General features: G+C 39.1%; 1 protein-coding gene across 1 annotated transcript in view; it reads right to left on the minus strand.

Annotated features, from left to right (window-relative positions):
• The window catches only part of ME1 (malic enzyme 1), a 180,830-nt gene that overhangs the window by 13,852 nt on the left and 151,291 nt on the right, over positions 1 to 15,687 (minus strand). The window contains exons 8-9 of the mRNA XM_083829574.1: positions 13,205 to 13,302; positions 11,331 to 11,444 (exon numbers count right to left, since the gene is read on the minus strand). Coding sequence (XP_083685700.1) covers positions 11,331 to 11,444; positions 13,205 to 13,302 — 212 coding nt within the window. The remainder of the gene's footprint in view (positions 1 to 11,330; positions 11,445 to 13,204; positions 13,303 to 15,687) is intronic.

Consider the following 15,687-nt stretch of genomic DNA (forward strand, 5'->3'; position numbering starts at 1 on the left):
AAGGCAGTGCCAGACCCTCAAACACCTCACAATTTCAGCAAGTAGTAGAGGACGTAGAGACATAGGGAAGTACATGAGGAAAATCAGACGTTAAACGTAATTTTAACCAAATAGCTAAGAACAGACACATAGAATCATAGAATCATAGAATGGCTCAGGTTGGAAGGGACCTTAAAGCCCATCCAGTTCCACCCCCACTGCCATGGGCAGGGACACCTCCCACCAGACCAGGTTGCTCAAAGCCCCATCCAGCCTGGCCTTGAACACCTCTGGGGATGGGGCATCAACAAGTCATCCACATCCACAACATACATATCCTTGCATCCCTAGCTACATCTTATCCACCTGATAAGACAAAAATTTCCCTAATCCCAGGAAGTTCACTAAAACTACACCGAAGTACTGGAACAGAATTCTTTCCACGATTCCACTGTAGTCTATCAATCTGACAACTTCGACTCAGCTTAGGACTCTGCATATTATTGGATTCAAGCCAGGATTCACTTTTTTTAATGACATTTTTGGCTTAATTTTAATGAGAACGAAAGATCTGTTATTGCACTTCAGAAAAAGATCCTGTGATGTGTCACCGTGCAAATCACATCGCTGAAGCTCCTCTGCTGCTCCTCAGACAGTAACCACACCAGTTGGTATACCAAATGGGAGGCAATTTTTCATTTTCAACTGCAAGACAAGTTTCCAGAGGGTACCACAGGAAGCTGGGTACGTCTGTTATGTGGTCAGGACCAGCTGAGCTGTTCTGCCTCACAGGATACCAGCTTTTCTTGACTCAGCCCTGATTACAAGGAATTTCCAGAGATTTATCCTCCTCTACAGATATTTTTTTTTCATGACCAAAATACATAGTTTTCAGATTAAGAGGGTTATGTCTGCATGTATTTATACAGGTCTTAAGTGTCCTCTTGGAAATATTACCACAGAAATCCTGCTATAGAGGCACCTGGTTTCCTTTGTGGGTAAAATGTAAACTGCTCGGGCTCAAGAGAATGCCACAACATTAACAATCTTTGGCATAGCATTGCTTGAATCGCTCTGTCAATACAAATTTTGAAGTCTGCCATTTCCCACTACTCCAGCAGATGTCACCACAGTCTATGCACACACATTTTAGATGCCTCTCCCTTTAAAACAGGAATTCTCCTTAATATCTTTAGGGGAAAAAAATATGAACTTTTCTTTTCAGCCACCAAAGAACAAATGAATTTGTAACTTCCAGGCCTAAACCTTGTTGCTAGAAATAACTTAGAATGCTATAATGAAAGCTTTTTTTTTTTTTTTCCTCATTAGAATGGGCTGGTTGTTGGAAATTGAAGTGCTCCATAGAGTCTGACTTTGAGGAAGGTTTATCCTGGGGATCTGGGAATGGGTGCCTTGGAAAATTGTCCTGTCCTCTGTTAATTTTTCAACTGTTTTCTTAATTGCTTATCAGGAAGATACTGGGGAGGTCAATTTTCAATTTGGTCTTAGAATCCAGCCTCCAAGAGGCTGCCCAAGAAAAAAGAAATCCCCTCTAAGAGCTGCAACATGGGCCCAGCTTGCTCCTCAGCCTGTCTCAGGTGCTCCAGTTCTCCAGGATCTTCAGCTCTGGGCAAGGGAACAGGCAAACTATTGGGACATCTTTGTGAAGAAGCATTTTGGCATTCTTTTATTTTCAATTTTCACCAAAACGAAAATGAAAATAACCAGAACCCTGCATGAAACAGTTACTTGTACAGTCTTAGATTTGGTTGGCTTTTGAAGGAGATACTTCAACATTTTAAAATTAAGATGATGGAAGAGCAGTTCACACACCTATGAATACAACACCAAAGACTCAAAAGCCCCATTTCCTACTGACCATGATGACCATCTCTCATTAAATTAACTGCAAGGAGTACTCAAAAAGTAAGCAGAACGTGGCCCACTGCAACCCTTCATGGGCTTTCATTGGCTACCAAGGCTATTGCTAACTAGGTGGGTCAGCTTACACTCAGATTCCCTTCTGCCCTATCTTAATTTCACACAGTTAATTTCTACCATTCTAATAAAAATGAAAAATGAAAAAATTAAACTTCTTTTTTTATTTGGCTTTGGCCTGAATTAGCTTGATCCCATTACTCAGAATGAATCATGTCTCCAAGTAAATATTTTTCTAGCCTATTAACTAAGAATGAAATACTAAATTCTGTGGCTTAACAAAAACAACAGCTATGTACATAGAGATTTTTGCTTGGAAAATGCCTGTAAAAGAAATTCTAGGGTTAGGGTTACATATATATATATATAAACACACACATATATATATGAATAGCTTCTAAGAACTGTATTTTAATTGTAAATTCAGTGATCCTAAGGGAAGCTACACAATGCTTCCCTAAAAACTATGAGATTTGGTTACAAAACTCTGCTAATTTAGAGGACAACCTTTTAGATATGAATTTGCCAATTTGAGGAATAAGAAGTTCAGCAAAAATACTAGGTGTGGCAAGACCACTGCTAGCATCCTTCGGTGCCCTGCCAACTAGGCAATCTGTGGCTTGTAAGAAGGAAGAAGCAATTTGGTTCTGCGTGTTTGGCCTCAAACTAGGAGGCTGCCAGTCCATTTATTAGAGGCCTCCAGGCATGCCCCCCGAACACCTATGGACAAAATGTGAATTCACCAAGCTTTTGTCAGACAGCAGAGAGGAAAGGATGGAGCCAATAGGCAGAAGTCTCGACTCTGGCTTCCTGCCACTTTCTGCACTCCCACTCCTGACTCAGGAGAGAAGCCCCGCGGACAGACCTGTCAGCATGGAGCAGCCCTGGCTCAAAGTCCTCCCAGAAGCCCCGAGCCCGTCTTCTGACATTTCCCTTTCCAGCTCTGCCTTAGCCAGCTTTTGAACTCTGGCTATCTGCTGCTGGGAAATGAGCTGGAGAGGATCATTGCACGACAGCATAAATCAGAAACTGCTCTGGTCTGCATGTGTCTCCATAATCCTAGCACATTAACACGGCATGCGGCTCACTGGTACTTCCCTTCTTCTTCCAATAGGGGAGGTAAAATTCAAAATACTCTAACACTAAGAAAGAATTTCAATGAGTTCTGGGGTTCTGTATGACGCTCTGAGACTCCTACATGAAAACATCTTTGGTCACATTTGTATTCATCTTCTGAGTCCACTACCTTACTCATTTAGCATTATTAAAAATCATTCACTTAACAGAAAGGGCTCAGAAAATCAGTGATCTAAATCATAGAATCACAGAATATTCGAGTTGGAAGGTATCCAACAAGGACCATCGAGTCCAACTCCTGGGTCCCCAAAGGACCACCAAAAAATAAAAATAAAAATCTAAAGTTGCATCCCTTTCAGTACGCCAAGCCTCAATACGTTCTCACTGTTTTACTGCGGGACTCCACACTTGCCATGCGGAGGAGGAATTTTTCCAGGAGCATGTTATTGCACTGTTGTTCAAAGAGAGGTGTGAAGACTCACCTACTGCAGACAGCAGTAGTCTTAAATTGTCTTAATATGTTTTCTATGGTGTATAACAAGAACCTTTCCTGCATCAGGCTGTATATCCTTCTTGCTTCAGCTTCCTAAATGAATTCTGCATCCCAAGAATTGAAATGAAAAATAAATACACAGAAAAGGAAGAAAATAAAGCCAACATTTCATTATATAAATCTCTCAACGCTATCTATTCCCATATTACTTCCTTAACTTTTATAGAAGAGGTAATTTGCTAGGTGCATCACAAGAAATTTGCTTGAATAAAACGCACCAAACTAAATACTAAAACACCAGGAAGACAACCAGAGCATCTTTAATGCATACACAGCCTGCCTGGGTAAACAACACAATACACCTTTACCAGACTGCTGAAGGTGAAGAGTTAAACATGCTCAAAAATATTAATAAAACCTGAGTGCAAAGACTCAATGAAAATATCAGAAATGACTTGGGGGGGTGGGGGGGGGGGGGTGGAATATTGCCTCTATCACAGTATCATTTTGTACTAAGAAACCTACGGGATATTTTGGGTTTCAACAAAAGAGAACAAAGCAACTTGAAAACAGATAGGCTGCTATACTAGCCATGGTATCTCAGATGGAAAGTAATATGAGCTAAATTCTTTATTAGCAAATGAGTTACAATGCGGACTGTGTTAAGTCAGCAGATGAAGCACAGAGATAAAGAAACAATAGCAGCATTCTCTGATTCTGTGACATTATATACGAAAGATTTTGGCAATCCTAAAACATCTCTACTCCCTAATGAGTAAGAGATGGCCATTGCTATTATATATTAGTATTGTTATTATTAATAGTAAGACATAGTGAGTTGGACACCAGGATTTTGAATCCAAGGAGCAAAATGAGGTAAAAGAACTCGGCAGTTAAGAGCTTTATGAAAAACTGATTGTATTTTTGATTCGAACTGACAGAAGTTTTTAGATTTTTGTTCGTGTTTGTTTGTTTGTTTGCTGTTTTTATTTCAGTTGTTAGTTACAGTGGTTGATAAACAGCACAACACGCAAAGGAGATGCTGGGATCAGGCCTCAAGCAAGCACACATCACAGTTTCCACAGAAACTTACTCATGTCATCATACTATAGAACCAAATGGAGGGTGAGATAATAAACAAGATTGACCCATCAAAAAACCTTGAGAAAACTCATAGAAAACAGCTGTACAAACAAGAGTCCAGGCTGCACAGCAGACTATATATACGGGATACTGAAAAAATGAAGAGGCAAATCTTACAAATGCTACCAATTTGAAGCCTAATGCCATGGCCCATTTGAGCTGGTCTCCCAGGGGTTGCCCCATGTACCAGGGCTGAAGAGCAGAGCAGCGAGGCGAGAGGCACGGCTGGAAGCTCTCCAAGACTTGCTATTTTCATCAGCTTGGAGGCAGCTGAGAATAAGCCAGAGCACCCTGACGACTGCACTGTCCCACATTAGACGCAGCGCTGGCACTCGTCCCGTCTCTCAACCAGGGAGGCACAAATCTATTTATATAAACACTTGCCTCTATTTGACTGTGTCAACTGCAGCTTATTTAAACAAGAGAACAGAGATCAGTACACAGATAAATTAATAATTTCATCTGAGGTTCTCAAATACTGAAGACATGAGAGCCACAAAAGAACATGAGAACTGTAAGACCAAAAAGCAAAGTGGTTTATTAGTAAGCAGAGCATTTCCAACTGGAAAAGTTTCTGGGTTTGTTTTTAACTTGCATGTTTCCTGTGAGTTCCTTATTGCAGAGTTTAAAGCAGAAGAAAAATTAAAGCATCAAGGAAGAAGGGGGGAAAAAAGACTTATTTAAGAGTCGTGGGAGAAGCTGGTGTAACATCTCTCTGTTGGGAGGTAATCTCTACACGGCTTCAACTCTTTGTATAGGTTGCTGGTGCACTATATGGAGGGCTGTAGGCAGCAACTATGAGACGCCCTCCATAGCCAGACCTCAAAGTGAATATCAATTACAACAATGAGCAAAATGGAAAAAAAAAAACATGAAAGTACGGATAAAAATCATGCGTCACATGCCACTGAAGCCCAAGGGCTTTCGGGTGACAGGCACTCCTGTATTAGCTCATTTAGGAACTAAAAATCTTGGAGGCAGAATTAATACAGTTTGCTACCAATTCTTAAAAAAAAAAAAAAAGGAAACACAAACAGCCAAGCAATCAAACAAACAACACCAAACCAAAAAAACACACAACATTTTGACCAGATACTGCCATAATTGTTGGCAGTAAAACGTAAGATTTAGGTAAGAAATATAATTCTGGTGTCGACTTAAAAACACGTTGTTAGAAAATTTCAGTCCTGTCAAGCATACAAAGTACACTTCCCATATAAACAAGCACACAAGGGTAACGGGCAGGACAAAGGTTACAAAGACAATTATTTTAAGAAGATAAGATCTGAGAAGCAGAGCAAGTTAGGAGCCCACAGAACAGAAACAAAATGGAGCAAAACAATTATTCATTGCAATACCAGAGTGTGGGTGTAAGAAACCATAAACCACCCATATCAGGCCACCATCTCATCAGAACATCTAAAGAACATGGTGTCAATGAGGAAATAACTGCATGCTAATAAATTTAACAACCCACTTTTTTGTGGTTTCACTGTTAGAGAAAATAACGTGTGTATTAATTGAACACACCCCACCAATCATCCTTTTGCCTTGTCTTAAGTTGTTTTCACAGATTACTGTTCAAGTATGAGTGAACGTTGCCACAAATGTTCAAGGACAAATGCATGCATTTCCCTTCTGCAAAAGTTATACTTCATATAGATCAAGAGAAATTCAAGATGAAATTGCACAGACTAATTCCCCAGACATGAGAATAACTGAAAAAGCAAACAGAGTACTTTGCTGGGATAGTACAGGAGTAAAACGAGGCAGAAACTGCTTTGGTGATACCCCAGATGTTGCATCTTTGCTAACATGCAAGGAAGTTTTTTTGGCTCAAAAAGTCACAGACAGTTAGCCATAAATGACTTGATCGAGGACGAAAGTAGAGAGTCAGAATTATTGACTGTTGATAAAAGAAAGGCAGAAATAATTTAAAAATTTGCCAAAGAGACAGATATAACAGTAAGTGGTATATAAAAATTTACATTAAACCCGTTATCAAATGGTTTTAAAACACAGAATGAAATCCAAACTTTTTTTTTTTTAAAGTGATTACTTCTAAAATTGATTGGGAGCATATGAAAAATTCAGTAACGATCAGATAGTCAGAGTGGAAGTAAGATACCTGATTTCTATGAGCTCTAAATGCTCATTCCTGTATTGTATGAGCTCCCTCGACTGCAATGGCTTGCCAGGGATATTCAAATGGGAAAAGGAAGGGGGAAGGGAGAGGTGTTTATGTTCCTCTGAAAACATTTTAGGGGATTATCTACAGATACCTGGGTGTCTTCAATCTAATTAATTAGGACCACAGAAATTAGATTTTGGTTGCTATTGCTGTCCTCCCGTTACAAAGTTTGATGTTCTGGAGCATTCAACTATCCGACCGCAGCTGATGCTGAATGGTGCTTGCCATTCAGTTTGGGCTTCTTCCAGACTGATCAGAAGTCTTACAGGGGGTGAGATCACACATCTGATGGACATTTAAAAAACAAGGCACTCAATTAGACAGAAGTATTGATGTGCTGAAGTAGAAAACACGGAGCACAAAACTGTCAAAAGCGACATTGCTCCATGTTAACATCCTCTTCAAAATGAAGGGTGGCATCATCCCTATATGATGAACTTCACTTTTGCACTAGGGATCGTGTCATTACAAAAAATGTAGGCTTTATTGCAAATTACAGGTGAACTTCACAGGAGAAGCAAATTATTTTTTGCAGCATAGGAACGCTTGCACCAGCTTGTCATCCATCCCTAGAAGAGGGAGGAATTCTGTTGAGTCCCTTTAAATGTTAAAAGTGCCTTATATTTGCATGATCCCTCTAGGCAGTTCAAGACCTCAAGAACTATCTTGCAGGAAGGTTTTGCAGCACATAACTAAAATCCTCAGACAGTGGTGAGACTCTTTTTTTCTTTTTTTTTTTGACTGGATCAACCCACCCAAATGAACATCTCAATATTGTTCCTCACTTTCTGCCTCTTCTCATCCACTTGACACAAATAAATTCACTGTGTTTGATGTTTGTGGGTGAAGATTTGGCCATTAACATAGCTGAGCCTGATGCTATGGCAGCTTTAAAAAAGACACAAAATGCATTCACAACACATCACACATTTATGCACAATGTGATTAACAGAATAAAATAGGAGTAGCGTGTGGGGAAGAAAAGGAATGTGGGAGACAATACCCATGAGTGTGTTCACAGAGGTGAATATACATTCATCAGTCAGTCCCTATGACAAATGTCAGAAATGAAGATGTCCCAACTACTTCTACATGATCTCCAAGTAAACAAGAGTGCAAAAGCAACTTTAAAAATATCTTTCATTTAAATATTAAATTTCTGTCTGAATGTGATATGTAGGACAGGGATTTCAAGAGGAGTGATATCTGTTTCAAAGAATAAATTCCTACTATTCAAGTGACAAAATTTCAATCATAATGTGATCTGCCAACCTTCCTCATCCACTTTTGGAGAACAATAGTTTCAAAAGGTGTATAAAGAGTAATGAACAAACAAAAAGTGCCCTCTTGAACATGAGCATTATAAGGTCTCCAGAATGAATCAGAGAACAAAACTATAGACAATATAATAAACGTAACCTTCACCACCAACTCTTTAACCACAACATAGCAGAAAAGTTGGTCATCGAACTCAGTTTAATGAAGAAAGATGGTTCCCAGGGGAAAAGAAAAAAAAAATAAAACACAGGAAAATGAAAACACAGCTGTACTTGAACAATTAAAAACCCACAAAGGAAAATTCAGCCTCAAAAGCCTACTAAGTGACTTCGTGGCAGCTTCTGGGGCTGGGGGAGGGAGAAAAGGTGGAAGCTGTTCATATTCAGGCCAACAAAAGTTTCAAGGTTATTTTTCTTTGGTTTCTACTAGTTACAATGCTATGCAAAGCAGATGAAAGGAGAAACAACGATTATAATCATACATTGCAAAATTAATGATCAAAAGACAGAATTGAATAAAAACAATGTAAAAATAATTTATTTGGACAAAGTAATTGCTGAGTCTTTGGACGCTCTGTTATTTCTCATACTGCTAAAGCAACAGCCCAGAATATTTGTAGGACTGAAAAGATTTCCCTGTTTGCAGTACACTTCTTTGAATCAGGCAGTTTTTGATAGGACAAATCTTAAGGGACTCTCACTGTACAGGTTTCCTTGATAAACCTTGATAGCAGTAAGAAATAACAGTCAGTTCAGTTTACGCAGAAGCTGTTAACAGGTGAGCTATTCTGTGGTTTGACACATCTTCTCTTGGCAGTACTGAAAAGGTTTCTGATAATAGAACCCTCCCATTGTTCGGTTTTCTCAAAAATATTCCCAATTCTTTTATCTCATTTCTAAGCGTTTGGAAAGTTCCTCAAGTCTTGCAGCACCTAAAGCCAGAATAATTTCCGAAGTGTACCTAAATAAAGGCATCCCCTCTCAGGCCAGAAAAGGAATCAGGAAGAGCTTAATTATTTACTTGCTATAAGCATAACATCCTGGCAGCTAAAGCACAAGCTTTAAGAGGCTTAAGTTGTATTTCCTTTTTATTTGGGGGGACTTTTTTTGTGTATTTTTTCGGGGGGGGGGGGGGGGGACGGACATCTAGCTACAGAGGAAAGCCAAGATGAGACTTGCGGAGCCCTCAGCCAAAGATGAGTTTCCTCCTGCCCAGCTCAGGCTTGGCACTGAAGTGTCCCCAACATCTAGCTCCAGCTGGCTCTGCCATCACGTACACCACAGCTGGAAGTGGCCACCCCTTCTCAAGCCCCTCCAGCTCTGCCAGACTTGGAGGCCGACACTTCCAGGTCTTCCAGGACAACCAGCAATGACTCGAAATGTGCACCGTCGGCTCCCACCGCTTGCATCAACATCTGGTCCCAAATTCCAGAGCAAGCCAAGTAGTGGTCAGCCCTAATCTGTCTCAGACAACTGTTATGTCTGGCTATCATGAACAGTTCACAAATATTCTCCAGGCAGGACATGAAATTCAGTGGACTGCTTTTTGGACAAAACCCAAGTAAAGGCCCACCAGAAGGAATAAGCAGAAAAAAGGAAGGTACAGACCGTGTAAGTAACTGACTGGTTTTGGCCTTGCTTGAGAGCACTGAAGCCAGAAGGTGGTGAGGAAAGTATACCGTCACCAAAGTACTGAAAATTTGGAAACTGTGAAGGGAGCGAGGTGCTGGGTACCAAGAGCAACAAGCAAGGCTTCTTGGCTGACTAGCAAAAGAGTAGCAGCAGGAGGGAACAAGAGCGAGGGAAGAAGGGCTTCCTAACCACCCCAGCAGGACAGCCACACTACTGAGACCTGGTTTACTGCTTTAGGGCTGTGAAGCTCTTCTATTTCTGCTCGTGTCTGTCAATTTTTGTAACACCACCAGGAGGTGATTTTAGCCCAGTTGTATTATTTTTGTAATCATATTCCTGGACTCTACAGAGGAGGAAATTGAGCAACGCATCGTTCTTGTTAGGCAACCTCTAAGTTTCAGCAGCCACAGAAGATACATAGGCCTTCACTCGTCTGTGTTTGGTCTCAAAGCATGTTACGATTATTAGATGAACACCAAAAGCATAAAAAACACTAATTAAAAAAACAAACAAGCAAACAGAAAACCATCTGTATCTTACACAGTAGCAAGTTCCAGCTTTCGTCTGTACCTGATCAGACTACTTTTATGGTATCCGGCAAGAGGTGTCCAAGATGACCTTTACAGGATTTTCCCATCTCAGTGCCTATGATCCCACTATTTTCTCTGTATCAGGATGAGTGAAAGGTGTTGTGATGCTGTTTAATAAACCAGCACAGATATTGACTGCAGAATGCACGCTCCTGATGCAGTCATGTGAATTACAAAATATCCTAAATATCAGAGAGCTAAAGAACACAGCACGAGTGTGCAGTACGAACAAAGATCACCATAAACAATGCTAACCAATATGTAAGGTGAAAAAGCAAAGCCAACGAGCCTTTCATATATTTCTTTTAAGTAGCTCCCAAACTATTAAATACATAACCACCTTTTAAAACATACCAGTTTCTTTATTCTGGCACATGGAATACATATGTTTCTTTATTTTGGCACACAGAAGGAATGAGGTAAGGGTGACTGATGAAGTCTCTCAGCAACTTCAAATTCTGAGCAGTGTTGATAGCACTGCAGACCACAACATCTGCAACATGAGCTATATCACTGTGCATAGAAGCTATTTGATGCAATACATCTCAGTTCTCACAGAAGGATGACATGTTTCCAACACCAGGAAAATATTCCCTTCAAAAATATTTTTGTTCCTTTTAAAAGAATCTTGAATGCTATCTTAATAGCATATATATAAGCATCCTCATACAAGACTGTGCTTACAAATAATAATTGTGTTAACATGGGAAATATTAAACCCACAAGTTGACCGTTTCTTTCCTTACATATCATTTTAATGAACTGCTGAAAAATTCTCTTTATTGTGTGATCATCCCTAACAGAAATGGTGCAGGAACTCCAGGCACAATCACACTCCCCTTGAAGTAACAGGGAAGTCTGTCATTCATTTAATACGCTTTAGAAAAGAAAAACTGCTTGCTATGTCAAGAGGGAGAAACTGCTGTAGTTGCTTTTACAAAGAATATTCTCTTGCCTTTATCTACACACTGCAAATAACTATCATTAAGTTTCCAAGAAAACTGTATTACCTTCACTATCAAGCCCTTCGAGTCAACCATCCATATCCTTTTGACAGCTGCATCTTTAGATACTCCTTCTTTTTCCATAGCCATGACAATGAGGTTTGCTATCCCCAGTGCAGCCTGAAGGAAAAAGAAAAGAAGCATATGAAACTAGAAATGAAAGAAATCCCTTGCTGACTTGTTTCCTCTAACCATTATTTTAAATAAATTATTTAATTTAACAATAAAATTGATTTTTTTTTTTGTGAAGTAAATACTAATATTTGGTTGTTAGAAACCATACTGAAAGGTATAGATAAATTTTGACAGCATTTGCAGTGTGGACAGCATAATAAACAAACTCTAATGTTAAAACTAACACTTATTCCATATAATACCAAAATAATTAATATTCTTTCTTTGAAGTTTTTTTTGTTCATTAGATTTTTATTTCACAATTTAAATCAAGGAAAACCACACTCTGCATGCCAGAAAGTAAAATACAGACCTAAAAGAATTTTTGCTCCTTATCTTTCTTTAAAATGTCCATCAAGAAGGTAAGTCTCCTTTTACCTACTGTTCACATGTTTTGTAACTCTAGACTTGGCTGTGCTCCCAGTGAAAGCAGAGGCAAGAAAAAAATCGCTTATCAATATTTTGCTGAAACGTATCATTCTTACTGGATTTTATATTTCATCCAACACACCAAAGACAGGTATAGATTGAGAAGCAGGCAACAAAATGAACCAACAGACCACTCAGTATTTTGGATTACTAACTGATAAATTTTAATGGGGTTGATTCTGATTCTTGTTCTTTATTATTCAGTTTCACGGAGAATCAAGTGAGTGAGATTTCCCTATTTCTACCTAACAGTTGAGAAATAGGTAGTTGTATTTAGGAAATACATAGTTTATTCAGAAATGAACTTCCAATGCTGGAATGATATCTACCGTTACCTCTTTACAGCAACAGGCACACTGACAATACTATTACTACAAATAAAGTAAATAAAATAAAAATAAAAGTTAAAAATAAAATAAAACATTAGACCATGGATTCATGTCTGTTGAGTATGGAACAAAAACAGGGGAAGGAACTTTAGAGACTGACAATCTTGATGTAAAAATGTGTTGAGATACACTAGACAAGGATGTAAATAATTCTGAAAATTACAGACCTGATCTCAGTAGCAGCAAATTTTGAATCTAATTAAAAATACCTGGACTACACAAAGCCGAGTTATTCTACTGCACCTATCAAGGAGTTTTGTAACTACGAATAATATTTTTCAAAAGCCTTGGGACTTGGGACCCTCTTGGGACTGCAGACTTACCTCATCTACAATGTGTCTGTCATCTGGTATATAAGTATAGCCTTCACTTGCGTGTCAGTAGCTTAGAAATTTACATTGAAAAACTAGTATCAAAAAATAAATGTGCATTAAAATCTTCAGAAATAGATGATCTTGACATGCAGAATACTAAAAAGCTGTATTTAATGACAGGAAAAATCAAAGGGGAACTGCTTCTTACTAAATAACACTGACACTGGTAAATATTTTACTTAATTTCCCTTTGGCTGTCTTTGGCTGTTTATTCATCTTTCCAAAATTTTTTGTTTGTTTATATTGAGAGCAGTTCAGTAACTTACAGCTGAAGAGCTAAAACCTGAAGTAATTAAGAATGGATCTCCACAAAATTTCTTATAAAAAATATGAGGCCTCACTGGATGGTCAGAGAAGACTTTTTAAAGTTTATGTTCAAATTAAAAAACAACTTTTAGCAAGCTTTAGTGATCATTCCACCCATTTAATCTTCTTGTGAATTCAATACATATAACTTGAATAAATATTAAGAAAAATTTTCAGATTAGAATTTCTGCTGTATAAAAGCACATACCTCTCCAGCTCCCTGGAACAGCACTGTGTGATCCGATAACCTGTTCTTAGTGATACGCAGAGCTGCAAGAAGACCTGCAACAGCCACAGATGCAGTTCCTGAAAAAAAAAAAAAAAAAGTTTATCTTTGATTAGTCTGGAAACAATTGCATCGATTAGGCATACATTTTAAATATTTTCACAGCGTCTTTCAGCTAAAAGATACAAATACGCAGGCTAATATGAAAATATTCAGTGGAACTGGAATTTTTTGTACTTTGTTTTTAGGAAAATAAAATGCAGGTGGGAATATCTTCAGAGTTAACACTAAAATATGGTTGGTTGATTCTACTGAACAGGTGTCAAGACTGGTGCAATCAAATTGTTTCAAAATATTCTTGGTACTATCTTTTTCTGGAGGAAAGGACAGGACGGCCCAGAAAGAAGCATTTTGAAGGACTCCAGATACTGGAAGTTAAGGATGGTCTCATTATCGGAACAGATATCTGCATTGATCCTACAGGAGGCAAAAATTCTTCGGAGTTCTTGAGAAATGGAAATCCTGTGATGCCTATAAACCTTCACTTCTCATGCAGAGGTTGTCAGAGTAGATGAGCAAATTGCGAACATTTACAGAGAAGCCAAGGGAACCAAAAGAATAGGACCAGCTTATTTAAGACACTGACTCTCCTATTGCATCTGAAAACCATCAAAATTCCAGTCCGCTGTGAAAGGGGTTTAAATTCATCTGCCTCTAAAACATTAGAAGTACCTTTTAAATCTATATTTGAGTTACACCACAGGAAAAAAAGGTTAAAATTTAGTTTTATGATTTAGCCTGTAGAGGCCTTTCTTCTCTAAATCAAAACTACAGAGAATGAGAATTGTCTGTCTTTGAATAGAAAGATTTTGGTCCTCATCGTGAGAAACACCTAATAATAAAAAGTAGAGCAATAAAGGGACCTCAAGCAGGCATCTAACCCAAACTTGTTCACAATGACAGGATTAACAATACCTCCTTTATTTCTGACAGATCTTTGTCTACCTTGTTTCTGTCTCCTTCTGAGAACCTCTACGATGTCCTCAGCGAGCTATTTCAGTGCTTCAATATCCTTTTTGTTGAAAATATCAAATCCAAATTTTTTCTTCTTCTATCTTAGCCTCTTGTCTTACCTATCGTTGGAAAACCTGACACCGTTAGTTGAAGACTAACGGTGTCACAACCTGCTTTTCTTACGGGGAACAATCCCAATTCTTCCACTCTTTCAGAAAGTTATGCTTTCTGAAACGCTCATCACTCATGTCTCTCCTCTGGACTTTATCCATTTGGTTTGTATCCTTCTTGAATTGCAGCACCCAAATCTACACTCATTACTTCGGATGAATTGTTGGCACTGCTGAATCTAGCTGCCAGTTTCTGTCATGCTGAAGACAGCTGTAGTCACCAGCGCCTGATATCTGGCTATTCAAGTCCACAGACCAGTTACACCTTCTGCCCTGCCAAGCCCACTGGGAGAAGAAAGGCCTTCTTTCCTGGATACCAACTCCAGGTACCCAGCTTATATGTTTCACACGTTGTCACTTTGTCATTGTCATTAAAGTCCAAGCACAAATGGACCAGAAGAACCCTTATTCCTGCAAGGAACTTGGATCCGTTAAATATTGAAAACACGCCTGAGAAAGCAGATCAGTTATTAGCAAATTCACACATAAAGACATCCTACGGACAGGGATAGGGTGGTGAGGTAGGTGATGCCAGCATAAAAGTTTTGCTCAATGTGTTTTTTTAAGAGGTGATTCTGAAGAACCAATAGCAGACAGCACTGATTTCATCAGGACTGAAAAAGCCGTATCAGCCACTAACAATTAAGGGTTCCAAGTGGAAAAATGGGTTTCAACACTCCTTGAAGACTTATAATGCCCACCTGATTCACAGAGAGCCAAACCACAGGAATATGGTCGAGGGCCCTAAGAATTCCCCCTTGTTCAGTTCTGGGAATAAGAAGTGAAGTCTTCTTCAGGCAGCGGCTGTCATTGACTGACCCAAGGCTATAGAGATTCTGAGAAGCCTGAGGTAACTTGTGAGGAGATCTGCTGGATCCTGAAAGTCTGTTTTTGATCACCATGGCACTAACCGAAATAACCTACAAGCCACCTCATTGCTTTTGAGGGGACAGCTCACGTTGCTACAGATTTTTTCCTTCAGAAGTGTGAAATAGGTATGACTAACCTTCCAAAAGCACCTGGCCCAGAATCTGCACGTTGGACATTTGCCTTCAACACGCAGCTCCCCTGCACGATGTGCTTTTGCTATTCACAAGTCTTTCTCACAAGCAAAGCCAAGTTTAAAACTCAGCTGGCAGTAACCTCTATGCTAAACTCCAGAAGATGCTCAAAACAGGTCTTTATATTGTGGGCACACAAACTGCTAAGTGTCAAACACGGGTAGCTAAGGATCTGAAAGAACAGTAGTAGTAAGAAACCCAGTCTTAGGTAAATCTCTCT

This window comes from Anser anser, assembly GCF_964211835.1.
Source record: "Anser anser genome assembly, chromosome: 3".
In the NCBI taxonomy this organism is placed as follows: Eukaryota; Metazoa; Chordata; class Aves; order Anseriformes; family Anatidae; genus Anser; species Anser anser.